The following is a 13,870-nucleotide window of genomic DNA, read 5'->3' as shown; positions in this document are numbered from 1 at the left end:
ATCCCCCCCCTCTATTTACATGAAATGGTTTGGTCCAAAGCGAACGGCTTGCGAGAGTACGGTGACAATCCCCCCCCCTCTATTTACATGAAATGGTTTGGTCCAAAGCGAACGGCTTGCGGAGTTTGGTAAAGAAATCGCCATAGCTCGGTAACTACTTCTCCCGATTAATATGAAAACCTTGAAAAGGCACATCCTCGGGTCCCCAGCAATATACCTGGCAAGTTTAAAGTATATCGGACCCGTGGTTGTCGAGAAACAGCGGTCACAGACACACAGACATACACACACACATGCACACACACATACACACACACACACACAGAGATTACTGGAATTATAGATAGATATAGAACGCTCATACTCCGTGAAAAGTGAAGCCGCCGTGTCGCCATCTTGGTTAACACGACTCGACCAACTCGCTTCGCGGATCTCGTTTGTTTTGAACGTGTCCCAGATTTTAAAAAGCCAGACAACTGTTAAAATGCCATTTTGTGCGGCAATAAACTGCTCCAATCGGTTAAGGAAGGGTTGTGGAAAGATGTTTCACAGCTGTTTCAAAGACGTTTAATTCATATCGCACAAAATCGACAAAAATCGACACAAAACACGATCGCACAAAAGGTGAAAAAACGCAATCGCTTTTCGCTCTGAATTACGTGCAAACGCGTAACGGGAAATCACCATCGCCCAGCATCGAGTGCCAACCAAGATGGCGCCCGGTAGCTGCATCTCCACCTATGTGGTGTGAATGGCAATGGTCATTCTATATATTTTCCGTTCAGTGGTCTGGCAGCGAGGATGGAACATCACGTGATCGGTCTGAGCGAATCAGCGAGCTGCTCTGGCACCGGCTGAGATTCCGTGCATAATGTTCCTCGCTGAAGTGCGCTGAGGTAAATATTAATAAAAAATATGGATCTCGTCAAATATTTTTAGGTAGGCCATGTCCTTCCCAGGCTCAATGGCCATGTCTATGCCAAATATCAAGCACGTGAGCCTCTCCGTTTAGGAGTCTATCGGTAACATACACACACACACACACACACACACACACACACACAAACTGTGTTTTATTTATATAGATGGTACTGCCATTGATAAATTAAGGTGCATTTGACTGCAACAAAGGAGACACTGATAACAGCATTTTCTGTTGATATGATCGAACATTTCATAAGATTGATGATCCCTTATCCCCTAAATTATGAAATAAATCACATAGTAATGAATTGTGCCATTCTTAGCCTGTGTGTGGTTCCTGTGGATAAGTTGTGATCTTGTCTGCAATTTTAACTTTTTCCATGAAATGTATTCATGAATGTCCGTTTGGGGCTTCCTATGCACAATCTGACGCATCATCGATCCCTGTAAATGATGTTTATTTTGCATCTTGAGGACTGTTTACTCTCGGGTGCATTTGCTCACTTTTTACACTACAAATCGACCTGATAGATGCCTTTTTCAGCTTTGCCATGAGGAATAGCAGAGGTTTACAAACCCCTAACATCATACCACTTGTGAATCCTTTTGGATCCTTCTCCTTACTTGTCTTGGTATTCCGTGATTGACATTCACCATTGTGGCTCATCTTTAAATGCAACCTTTCCCAATGACGTGAACACCACGTGGCGTTTTTAGAATGGTAATTGTCTCGTATATTTTTTAGAATGGTAATTTTCATATATTTTTTCATATATTTTTATTTTATAATATAATTATAATTTTTATATTATAATAAAATTTTATAATTATATAATTATTATAATAATATAATTTTATAATTATATAATTATAATATAATTATTATAATATAATGATATTATAATATAATTATATTATAATATAATAATATATTATAATAATTAATTTAATATATAATTATATTGTAATATAATTATATATTATATGATTATAATAATTATAATTATAATAATTACTATATTATAAATTATAATATCATTAATATTATAATATAATTTCATAATTATATAATTATTATTTTTATAATTTTATTTTATAATATAATTATTTATTATAATATAATGTAATATTTTCATATATTAATTCATATATTTTTTAGAATAGTAATTGTCTCATGTATTTTTAAATTCTGTAACATTGTTGTTGCTATCTTCTTCCCCTCATCCCTCTCCTAAGGTAATGTATAAATGACTAGGTTAGGTAAAGTGTAGGGAAAATAAAAAAAATGGCTTGTTAGGATATAGAAAAGACAGAAGGTTAAAACAAGAAGTATGAAGCTTTGATATTTATTTTCACTCAAACATAACTAATTCTCATGAATTTACTTTCCTCAAAATGATGCGACTTCTTCGTTTGTATGCAGCACAAGGGTGCAGGATAGCATCATTGGCTGAGGGCACAGCTGTGCCGCTGATGCAGTGTCCTCTGCTGGTTAGAGCAGGAATTTGTAATTTGTTCATGGTGCCATTGATAGGTCTCCTACTCTTCATGAAGGACACCGTGGGATCTTTAATGTCCACCAACAAATGCTGGCAGACATGACACCCAGTTTAACATCAATTCGAGGGACAGCCCACAAATTGAGGAATCTCCATGCCTGTGAAACACCAGAATGACAGTTTATAGCTGGGTCGGGATTCAAACCAGGGTTAGAAAGCTTGGAAATGAGTGTGTGAACATGATTTGCCTGAAAATGGTATAACACAGGATAAACAAACAAATGGTGAGACATTCAAAGCTGGACCTTCTATATCTGGGACAGAGACATGAAATCCCTCCCCCCCCCCCCCCCAAAAAAAAAATCCCATGAGACCTAATTAGAAGTAATGAGGCAGGTACAGCTTTTTACATTGACAAAATGACATTCCCTCAGAAGCGGAAGTAATTGTACAAACCATGTGACTAATGTCAGCACAAATCCTGAAAATCGCATTAAACACAGCAATCAGCGAAAGGTACATTGTTTTTACGGCGTAGCCCACCGGGCAGAGCCGTCTAGAACAGTGTTTATCCATATATATGTATGTATGTATGTATGTGTGTGTGTGTGTATGTATGTGTGTGTGTGTGTGTGTGTGTGTGTGTGTGTGTGTGTGTGTGTGTGTGTGTGTGTGTGTGTGTGTGTGTGTGTGTGTATGTGTATGTATGTCCCCTCAAACGTATACCAATCAGAGCTGAGAATCTAGTCACATGACACGGTGATGTGATTACGTCTGATGTCATTACAGCGGTGCTGCGGCTGACTCTCCTCGCATCGCAATTTTGATTTATATGCAGTTCTTGCCGAACATATTGTCGAACCTGTCATATATCACAAATGTTATGCTCTACCTTGAGGTTTTTCATTCAGTGTGAAACACAAACAAACCGATTGTTAAAATGACCATCAAATATCGAAAGCATCGGCGTTGCGTCTCTTCCAACAATACGGTATGTATAGGCCTTAGGCGTGATGACCTCACCTGCCGCTTCCGACAAATTAAACCCAGGTTTCTTAATACAGTGGTATCGTTTCAGTAGTATCGTTTTCGTAGTAATAATAATATTATAGTAAATATAAACCATAACACTTTAATCCCAATGTCATGACTGCAACGTTACTGGAGGTTAAATATATATCCTATATATATTAAAGTAGCGGAAGTTTTGTGTCCGGCCGTCATGCTACGTCATTACGTACAGTCCACGTGAAAAGTAAGTACACCCCATGTAAAGTTTTGACTTTTTCAACATATTTCAACATACAGCTATTTGATCTTCATTTCAACAACATTGATAGGTAAAGGTGATATAATATAACAAATATCATGAAACATTTACATTTTGTCGTCCATTGTATAATTTAAATAAACATAAATGCAAATTTCACATGTGGAAAAAGTAAGTACACCCCTACATTTATCACGACTTCAAATACCTAAAATTACAATCAGGTGCACCAGATCAGGTGCAAATGATCAGAACATCATTAGAGAAGATCTTGGAGGAACCTGTCTTATTTAAACCTCAGACATTTAGTTTGGTTTGCTCTTTGTTGTTGAAGTGTGCGGCATCACCATGCCGAGATCAAAAGAGCTCTCTGAGGCCTTCAGAAAGAAGGTTATAGATGCCTACGAGTCTGGGAAGGGATTTAAAAAGATCTCCAAACAATTTGAAATCGATCATTCGACTGTCCGGAAGATCATCTACAAGTGGAGAAGATTCCAAACAACTGCCAACTTATTCAGGCCAAGCCGCCCCAGCAAGTTCAGCCCAAGAGCAAACCGCAAGATGCTGAAATAAGTCTCAAAGAACCCCAGAATGTCATCATGGGACCGACACGAAGCTCTTGCCACTGTTGATGTCAAAGTGCACGAGGCTACCATAAGAAAGGCTGCACAAATTTGATCTACATGGGAGGTGTGCCAGGAGGAAACCTTTGCTGTCCAGAAAGAACATCAGGGCAAGACTAAAGTTTGCCAATGAACACCAACCCAAAGACCAGCACTTCTGGAACAATGTGCTCTGGACAGACGAGTCAAAGGTAGAGCTATTTGGCCACAGTACCAGAAGACGTGTTAGGCGAAAACCAAAGACAGCATTTGACAACAAGAACCTGATACCAACTGTAAAGCATGGTGGGTGGAAATATTATGGTTTGGGGCAGCTTTGCTGCATCAGGGTCTGGGCAGCTCACCATCATAGAATCCACTATGAATTCTTCATTGTACCAGAGGGTGCTTGAGGATAATGTGAGGCCATCTGTCAGAGAGTTGAAGCTCAAGCGAAGGTGGACCTTGCAAAATGACAATGACCCTAAACATACTAGTAAATCCACCAAGGAATGTCTGAAAAGAAAGAAATGGAGGGGTTCAGGAATGGCTAAGTCAAAGCCCCGATCTAAATCCCATCGAGATGTGGGGGGATTTGAAACGAGCTGTGCATGCAAGAAACCCCTCAAACATCGCACAGCTAAAAGATTTCTGCATGGAAGAGTGGGCAAAAATTTCTCCCAGTCGATGTCAGAGACTGGTAGACAGTTATAAGAAACGCCTACTTGAGGTTGTTTCTGCCAAAGGGGGCAATACCACCTGTTAGAGCCAAGGGGTGTACTTACTTTTTCCACATGCGAAATTTGCATTTATGTTTATTTAAATTATACAATGGACTACAAAATGTAAATGTTTCATGATATTTGTTATATTATATCACCTTTATCTAGCAATATTGTTAAAATGAAGATCAAATAGCTGTATGTTGAAATATGTTGTAAACGTCCAAAACTTTACATGGGGTGTACTTACTTTTTCACGTGACTGTATATGATGTCATTACGGCGTAAACACCCGCTCACTTTGAGAGCGGCAGGAAAGGTCATTCCTCTTTGGGGTATATAGATTGCAGTCGATATATGGTCGGGTCTCAAGAACATTGGGTGTGTTCATTTACCAAGTTTCTTGTGGAGACATCGCCAAGTGGTTTAAGCATTCGAGCAAGAACTCCATTAAAAACCCTTGAGGAACGGCTGGCTTGGCACTCCACTCTTGACTATTTTCACTTTCTTTACAATTCCGTTTCTTTTCTTTCAATTCCGGCTTTTGTTCTTGGTCACCTATGTCTCTCTCTCTCTCTCTCTCTCTCTCTCTCTCTTTCTCTCTCTTTCTCTCTCTTTCTCTCTCCTTCTCTCTCTTTGTCTCTCTTCTTCTCTCTCTTTCTCTCCTCTTTCTCTCTCTTTCTCTCTCTTTCTCTTTCTTTCTCTCTCTGTCTCTCTCTGTCTCTCTCTGTCTCTCTCTGTCTCTCTCTGTCTCTCTCTTTCTCTCTCTCTTCTCTCTCTGTCTCTCTCTGTCTCTCTCTTTCTCTCTCTTTCTCTCTCTGTCTCTCTCTGTTTCTCTCTTTCTCTCTCCTTTCTCTCTCTTCTCTCCTCTCTCTTCTCTCTCTTTCTCTCTCTCTCTCTCTCTCTCTCTCTCTTCTCTCCTCTTCTCTCTCTCTCTTTCTCTCTCTCTCTTTCTCTCTTCTCTCTCTTTCTCTCTCTTTCTCTCTCTTTCTCTCTCTTTCTTTCTCTTTCTTTCTTTCTCTCTTTCTCTCTCTCTCTCTCTTTCTCTCTTTCTCTCTTCTCTCTTCTCTCTCTCTCTCTTTCTCTCTCTCTCGCTTTCTCTCTTTCTCTCTCTCTGTCTTTTTTTTTTTTTTTTTTTTTTTTTTTTTTTTTGTATACAAGATCGAGGCTCGTGAAAGAGCGAACATTAATCACACAGAAAGACAAACAGACACATAAAACAAATAACATCGGGAGCGGTAGACAAGATGGGGCAGAGAGGGGGAAGGACACAAACACAACATTTGAGAGCAGGGACCGAGAGACATGGAGACATGTCTCTCTTTCTCTCTCTCTCTCTTTCTCTCTCTTCTCTCCTCTTTCTCTCTCTTCTCTCTCTCTCTCTCTCTTTCTCTCTCTCTCTCTTTCTCTCTCTCTCTCTCTCTTTCTCTCCCTCTCTCTTTGTCACTCGTTTTCTCTTCACGAAAGGCACTGGTGGGAGGCACGTCTGTAACTTGCTTTTATACATTCTGAAATAACTGTTCTTCGCAATTTTCTCTGATGCTGAATGATACTCTATGATACTCTATTTAATTACTTTCTTCGTGTTTATTTATTTATTTTTACACTTGTGGTTAGGAGTTGCAGGAAGCATTTTTAAAGCACTTCCATCTGCCAGTATGTGTATATATATATATAATTACCAGATAGACTATGTACTTATTGCATAAATAAAATGGCAAAATTTTAGGCATTGGCTCACCATCGTGTGGCTTTTTGGTTGAGTTGTTAAAGACATGCTGTATTTACTTTTCCACTGCCTGTGTGGGTTTAATTCCCATGGCTGCTCATTGTCATCTGAATGCCTCAACTCTGTGTTAGCCTCAAAATATTGTGTCCCAAACCCGTCTCTCTCTGTACCCACCTTACCCAGTCGTACCCAGCTGCTCCTGGACTCTGTGTCCTTCTCTCCTGACAAGGTGGAGAAGTTTCTGTCAAACCTTGACTGATTCTGCAACTGGATCAGACGGCATCAGCCCACGGGTCCTAAAATCCTGCTCTGCCGCTCCATCACACCCTCTCTCTGTTCTCTTCACCCTCTCTTTTGCTCAAGGTCATCTACCATCTGCGTGGAAAACAGCTAACATGACCGCTTTACATAAAAAGGTGCAAAAACATATCCTTGCAACTACAGACCAATCAGCCTACTCCCAATTATCAGCAAAGTCATGGAATCCATCATCGCTTCTGAGATCAAATCCTTCCTCTTCTCCAATGGCTTGATCTCTGATCATCAATTTGGATTCAGACCAGGTCATTCTACTCTGGACATGCTGCTTTTGCTGTCTCAACAATGGATGGTGACCCTCAATGCCAGACAGGAAATCAGAGCTGTCTCCCTTGACATATCTCGTGCCTTTGATACTGTCTGGCACCCCGCTCTGCTCATCAAACTCTCATCCTATGGTATCCATGGACATCTCCATGCATGGCTTGCCGACTTCCTCTCTGGTCGTCATCAACGTGTGGCCTTGAATGGGTTTCTCTCATCTCCCCTTACTGTCCAGGCTGGAGTTCTTCAAGGCAGTGTTCTGGCCCTGTGCTTTTTCTGGTCTTCATCAATGATCTCTCCGACTCTCTGGAAAATCCTCTCTATCTCTTTGCTGATGGCTCCATCATCAGCTGCTGCTCCATATCTCAACCCTCAGATTGGCAGGCAGCAACCTCTTCACTCTTTGCAGACCTGGACCAAATCACAAACTGGTCAAATAAGTGGAACATGTCTTTAAATCCTGACAAATCTCACACTCTCACTTTGTCTCGCCGTAAAGACAGTCTGGACAACCCTCCCATCTACTTTCTCAACAATCCTCTCAAAGAGCTCTTTCACGAGCCTCAATTATGTATAGAAAAAGAAAAAAAGAAAAAAAAAAGAAGTGCTGTCACTCAAGCTTTTGGGTCTCACTATCTGCAATGATCTTTACTGGGAAAACCACATTTCCAAGGTGGCCTCCAAAGCCAGTCGCCATCTGGGCATCCTCCTTCGTGCGAATTCCTTTCTGGGCACTTCTGAGCTCCTCACCACATACAAAGCTTTCATCCGCAGCTCAATGGAATACTTCTCTCCCCTCTGGGCTGGTGCTCCTGCCTCACACCTAGCTTCGCTTCACGCTGTAGAAACCAAAGCATTCAGAATCATTGGAATCTACCATGATCAAGCTGATCCTGAGGGCCATTCACTCGCTCACCACAGGCAGGTTGGTGGTCTTTCTGTCTTCTACCGACTCCTCTCCTTCCTTGCTCCCCCTGCTCTGTCTGTGCTCTGTCCCCCAAATATTCCTGCAGGATGCACAAGATCTTCCAGCAACCCTCTTCTGGTGAAATTGCCAAAATCAAGACTCTGCTCACCTTCACTCTTTCATTCCTCTTTTCTCTATGTTAAAGTGGAAAATAATCTATTCTTGCTGTAAAACCACTTGCTTACATTCTTCCTACAGCCTGGCGTGACCCCGTGCTCCTGCGTGAGGTGGAGGCTGCCACCGGGGAAGATCTGGGTTCTGCTTGGGCTGAGCGACAGAATAGAAGAAAGGGAAGTGGCTGCACCAAGGGAAAAGCGAAGCGGAAAAAATATCCAAACCTGGTTGATCTGAAGCAGTTGGAAGATACATCACGAAGGCGACTTGAGAAGAAGGTTTTTAACAGGTATGTACATGTTTGCCTGTTTTGTGAAGCTTTACTTGTGATGACATTTTGTGCAGGATTTGCTTCATTTCAATATTTTGCATCATTTTTCTAGTAATATTTTGCCTGTGCTGCTTGCACATTTCACCAAGCCAAAAGTATTTGTTTGCAATTTTTTTTTTTTTTTTTGTATACTGAATCGAGGCTCGTGAAAGAGCTGACATTTACTTCACAAACAGATCAACCAGACAAACAAAATATATAAAAAGAGGGAGCGGAAGACAAGAGAATGGGAAGCACACAAACACTTGAGAGCACACAACATTTAAGAGCAGGGAGATGTGTGGGAGGGAGAGGGCTTGGGGGGAGGAGGCGTGGGAAGGGGGGGGGGTGGGAGAAGTATAAAACACAAGGACACCAAGGACTTCCAGGACAGAAGTTGGTATTTCAAAAAGTGGAATTGGGGTGAAATTATCGGGGATAGAAAAGATCAAGGTTTTGGATGGGGGAAGATAAGAGATGGTGGTGAACAGCTGTTTTAAAGACCTGGAGGGTGGAGTGGGATTGAAGAGAGTGAGGGAGTTTGTTCCAGAGGCGAGAGAAAAGAGGAATGAAGGAGTGAAGGTGAGCAGAGAGTCTTGATTTTGGCAGTTTAACCATAAGAGGGTTGCAGGCAGATCTTGTGCGACCTGTAGGAATATTTGCGGGACAGAGCCCAGAGAGAGCTGGGGGGGCAAGGCCAGAAAGGAGTCGGTAGAAGACGGAAAGACCACCAACCTGCCTGCGGTGAGTGAGTGAGAGGCCCTTGGAGTTAGCTTCATCGCGGGAGATTCCAATGATTCTGAATGCTTTGCTTTCAACAGCGTGAAGACGAGCTAGGTGTGAGGCAGGAGCACCAGCCCAGAGGGGAGAGCAGTATTCCATTGAGCTGCGGATGAAAGCCTTGTACGTGGTGAGGAGCTCAGGTGTGCCAAGGAAGGACTTCGCATGACGGAGGATGCCCAGTCGGCGACTAGCTTTGGAGGCCAGATTTGAAATGTGGTTTTCCCAGGAAAGATCATGGCAGATAGTGAGACCCAAAAGTTTGAGTGACAGAACTTCTTGGAGAGGATTATTCAGAAAGTAGATGGGAGGGTTGTCCAGTCGGTCTTTTCGGAGAGACATCGTAAGAGTGTGAGATTTGTCAGGATTGAAAGACATGTTCCACTTGTTTGCCCAGTCTGTGATTTTGTCCAGGTCTGCAGAGAGTGAGGAGGCTGCAGACTGCCGATCTGAGGGATGAAGAATGGAGCGACAGAGAGTAGTCATCAGCAAAGAGATAGAGAGGATTTTCAAGAGAGTCGGAGAGATCATTGATGAAGACCAGAAAAAGCACAGGGCCCAGAACACTGCCTTGGGGAACTCCAGCCTGAACAGGAAGAGGAGATGAGAGAAACCCATTCAGGGCCACACGTTGACTACGACTAGAGAGGAAGTCCGCCAGCCATGCGTGGAGATTTACAATGGATACCAACAGAGGAGAGTTTGGTGAGCAGAGCGGGGTGCCAGACCGTATCGAAGGCACGTGATATGTCAAGGGAGACAGCTCTAATTTCCTATTTGGCATTGAGGACCTCCATCCATTGCTGAGAAAGCAGTAGCAGCATGTCCAGAGTAGAGTGACCAGGTCTGAAACCAAATTGATGATCAGAGATCAAGCCATTGGAGAAGAGGAAAGATTTCATATCTGAAGCAATGATGGATTCCATGACTTTACTGATAATTGAGAGAAGGCTGATTGGTCTGTAGTTGCTGGAATCTGTTTTTGCACCTTTTTGTGCAAAGCGGTGATGTTGGCAGATTTCCAAGCAGATGGCAGATGACCTTGAGCAAAAGAGAGTGTGAAGAGAACAGAGAGAGGGAGTGAAAGAGCGGAAGAACAAGATTTTAGGACCCGTGGGCTGATGCCGTCATGTCCAGTTGCAGAATCAGAGTCGAGGGTTGACAGAAACTTTTCCACCTTGTCAGGAGGAAAGGACACAGAGTCCAGCAGCAGCTGGGTACGACTGGGTACGGTGGGTACAGAGAGGGATGGGTTTGGGACACAAGATTTAGAGGCAAACACAGAGTTGAGGCATTCAGCATTTTCACGCGTGGAGTCAGCCGTGTGGCCGTTTGAGGTGAGGGAGGGGATGGAGGGGGAACAAACGCCAGAAACAGATTTGACCAGATGCCACCAGGATTTGGAAGAGGGAGACAGATAAGAGAGTTCTGTCCTGAGAACCGAGAGATATTGTTTCCTGGCTCTCCTGAGGGTGGACACACACTTGTTTCGGGCTTTGTGAAAGGAAATGAGATTTCCTTCCGTTGGATTTGCTTTCCAGGAGACGAAAGCAAGTTGTTTCTGGGCAATAGCCTCACCACAAGATTCCGTGTACCATGGACGGGAGGAAGGGTATGACAACTGAAGACGAGATGGGATAAATCTGTGCATGAGAGAGAGCAGTTTACTTTGGAAGAATTCCCAGGATGTGTTGATGTCATAGGCGGTAGAGATGGGAGTGAGAAATGAGAAAGTTGAGAAAGTTGAGAAACTTTCAATGAGAAAGTTGAATCACTTGGATCAAAAGTTTAATCTTGCATGAGTGTTCAGATACAGCCATATTCATCACTAGTTGCAGAATCAAATTGACCAAGTTTTTTAATTTGGAGACTCCTTTTTTTATTTCTATTTTTGCTGTGCATAGAAAAGTACCTGTACCTTGTATCGCACAGAAATTTGTGAATCTATTGGACTCGTACACCCAGGAGAGGCAGGAGAGGTAATGTTATTATCCTGTCTGGGGTATATATATTACAGTAGATCAAGGCTCTCGGGTCCGTTAGTCTGTGGGGGACGTGATAAGCATATAATGCCCTCAAGAGCGTTGGGTTTCCTCACTTTCAGTTTCGTGTTAAACAGCAGCAGTGTTTAAAAAGGTAATCATATGTGTATGTGGTTTATAATAATTTTTTACTTCTGGTAGGGGTGCCCCACAAAATGGCATAATAAGTTGTCAGTGCACCTTATCATGGATTTTGCCTGAGGAGGAAAACTGCCTTGGGGGTGAGTGAGGGGAGGGGGAGGGGGAGGTAAATTAAGTTCATACAACCTCCATCGTGTGACTCTTGGTCATCTTGTCAAATATGGTTGACATTGGATAAGTAACAACTGAATGTATCGCGCTCAGACAGACAGACAGACAGTCACCAGGTTGCATATTTTAGTATGATGTTGACTGCAACATTATCCATGCAATGCCAAACCTATGTTCTGTATCCCCACACCTTGTCTTGCCTCCTTAAAATATGTTTCAAGACATGTCCTCAATCTATTGTCCTGCATCTGTTAAATAATGAAAACTAGATGGTATTCATAGAATACTTACCCTGCGCAGTCAACTTGTTGTGAGCCAAATCTTCTGTTTTTGAACATTTTTTTTCTTCGATCCAATATGGCTACCAGACCACGTGAGCGATGACATCATAAATTTATATTCTCTAATATACAGTCACATGAAAAGTAAGTACACCCCATGTAAATTTATGACTTTTTCAACATATTTCAACATACAGCTATTTGATCTTCATTTCAACAATATTGAGAGATAAAGGTGATATAATATAACAAATATCATGAAACATTTACATTTTGTAGTCCATTGTATAATTTAAATAAACATAAATGCAAATTTTGCATGTGGAAAAAGTAAGTACACCCTTGGCTCTAATAGGTGGTATTGCCCCCTTTGGCAGAAACAACCTCAAGTAGGTGTTTCTTATAACTGTCTACCAGTCTCTGACATCGACTGGGAGAAATTTTTTCCCACTCCATGCAGAATTCTTTCAGCTGTGCGATGTTTGAGGGGTTTCTTGCATGCACAGCTCGTTTCAAATCCGCCCACAACATCTCGATGGGATTTAGATCCGGGCTTTGACTTGGCCATTCCAGAACCCTCCATTTCTTTCTTTTCAGCCATTCCTCGGTGGATTTACTGGTATGTTTAGGGTCATTGTCATGTTGCAAGGCCCACCTTCGGTTGAGCTTCAACTTTCCAACAGATGGCCTCACATTATCCTCAAGCACCCTCTGGTACAATGAAGAATTCATAGTGGATTCTATGATGGTGAGCTGCCCATGCCCTGATGCAGCAAAGCTGCCCCAAACCATAATATTTCCACCACCATGCTTTACAGTTGGTATCAGGTTCTTGTGGTCAAATGCTGTCTTTGGTTTTCGCCAAACATGTCTTCTGGTACTGTGGCCAAATAGCTCTACCTTTGACTCATCTGTCCAGAGCACATTGTTCCAGAAGTGCTGTTCTTTGCCTCGGTGTTCATTGGCAAACTTTAGTCTTGCCCTGATGTTCTTTCTGGACAGCAAAGGTTTCCTCCTGGCACACCTCCCATGCAGATCAAATTTGTGCAGCCTCTTTCTAATGGTAGACTCGTGCACTTTGACATCAAAAGTGGCAAGAGCTACCTGTAGGTCCCGTGATGACATTCTGGGGTTCTTAGAGACTTCTTTCAGCATCTTGCGGTCTGCTATCTGGCTGAACTTGCTGGGGCGGCCTGGCCTGAACAAGTTGGCAGTTGCTTGGAATCTTCTCCACTTGTGGATGATTTTCCGGACAGACGAATGATTGATTTCGAATTGTATGGAGATCTTTTTAAATCCCTTCCCAGACTCGTAGGCATCTATAACCTTCTTTCTGAAAGCCTCAGAGAGCTCTTTTGATCTAGGCATGGTGATGCCGCACACTTCAACAACAAAGAGCAAACCAAACTAAATGTCTGAGGTTTAAATGAGACAGGTTCCTCCAAGATCCTCTCTAACGATGTTCTAATCATTTGCACCTGAGTTGGTGCACCTGATTCTAATTTTAGGTATTTGAAGTAGTGATAAATGTAGGGGTGTACTTACTTTTTCCACATGCGAAATTTGCATTGATGTTTATTTAAATTATACAATGGACTGCAAAATGTAAATGTTTCATGATATTTGTTATATTATATCACCTTTATCTATCAATATTGTTGAAATGAAGATCAAATAGCTGTATGTTGAAATATGTTGAAAAAGTCAAAACTTTACATGGGGTGTACTTACTTTTTCACGTGACTGTAATTGTTCATTTCAAACTGATCAGACTAAGCATTGTCCCTGTCAAATTA

General features: G+C 42.1%; 1 protein-coding gene across 8 annotated transcripts in view; it reads left to right on the top strand.

The window, feature by feature from the left end:
* UVSSA (UV stimulated scaffold protein A) overlaps nt 1–13,870 on the top strand; it is a 143,098-nt gene that overhangs the window by 107,520 nt on the left and 21,708 nt on the right. For all 8 annotated transcript variants that reach the window (XM_068106027.2, XM_078772384.1, XM_078772386.1 and 5 more), the window contains one exon: nt 8,494–8,698. In XM_068106027.2, coding sequence (XP_067962128.2) covers nt 8,494–8,698 — 205 coding nt within the window. The remainder of the gene's footprint in view (nt 1–8,493; nt 8,699–13,870) is intronic.

The sequence above is a fragment of the Myxine glutinosa genome, chromosome 2 (genome assembly GCF_964187855.1).
Source record: "Myxine glutinosa chromosome 2, kmMyxGlut1.1, whole genome shotgun sequence".
Lineage (NCBI taxonomy): Eukaryota > Metazoa > Chordata > Myxini > Myxiniformes > Myxinidae > Myxine > Myxine glutinosa.
This window is presented reverse-complemented; position numbering and strand designations above follow the sequence as displayed.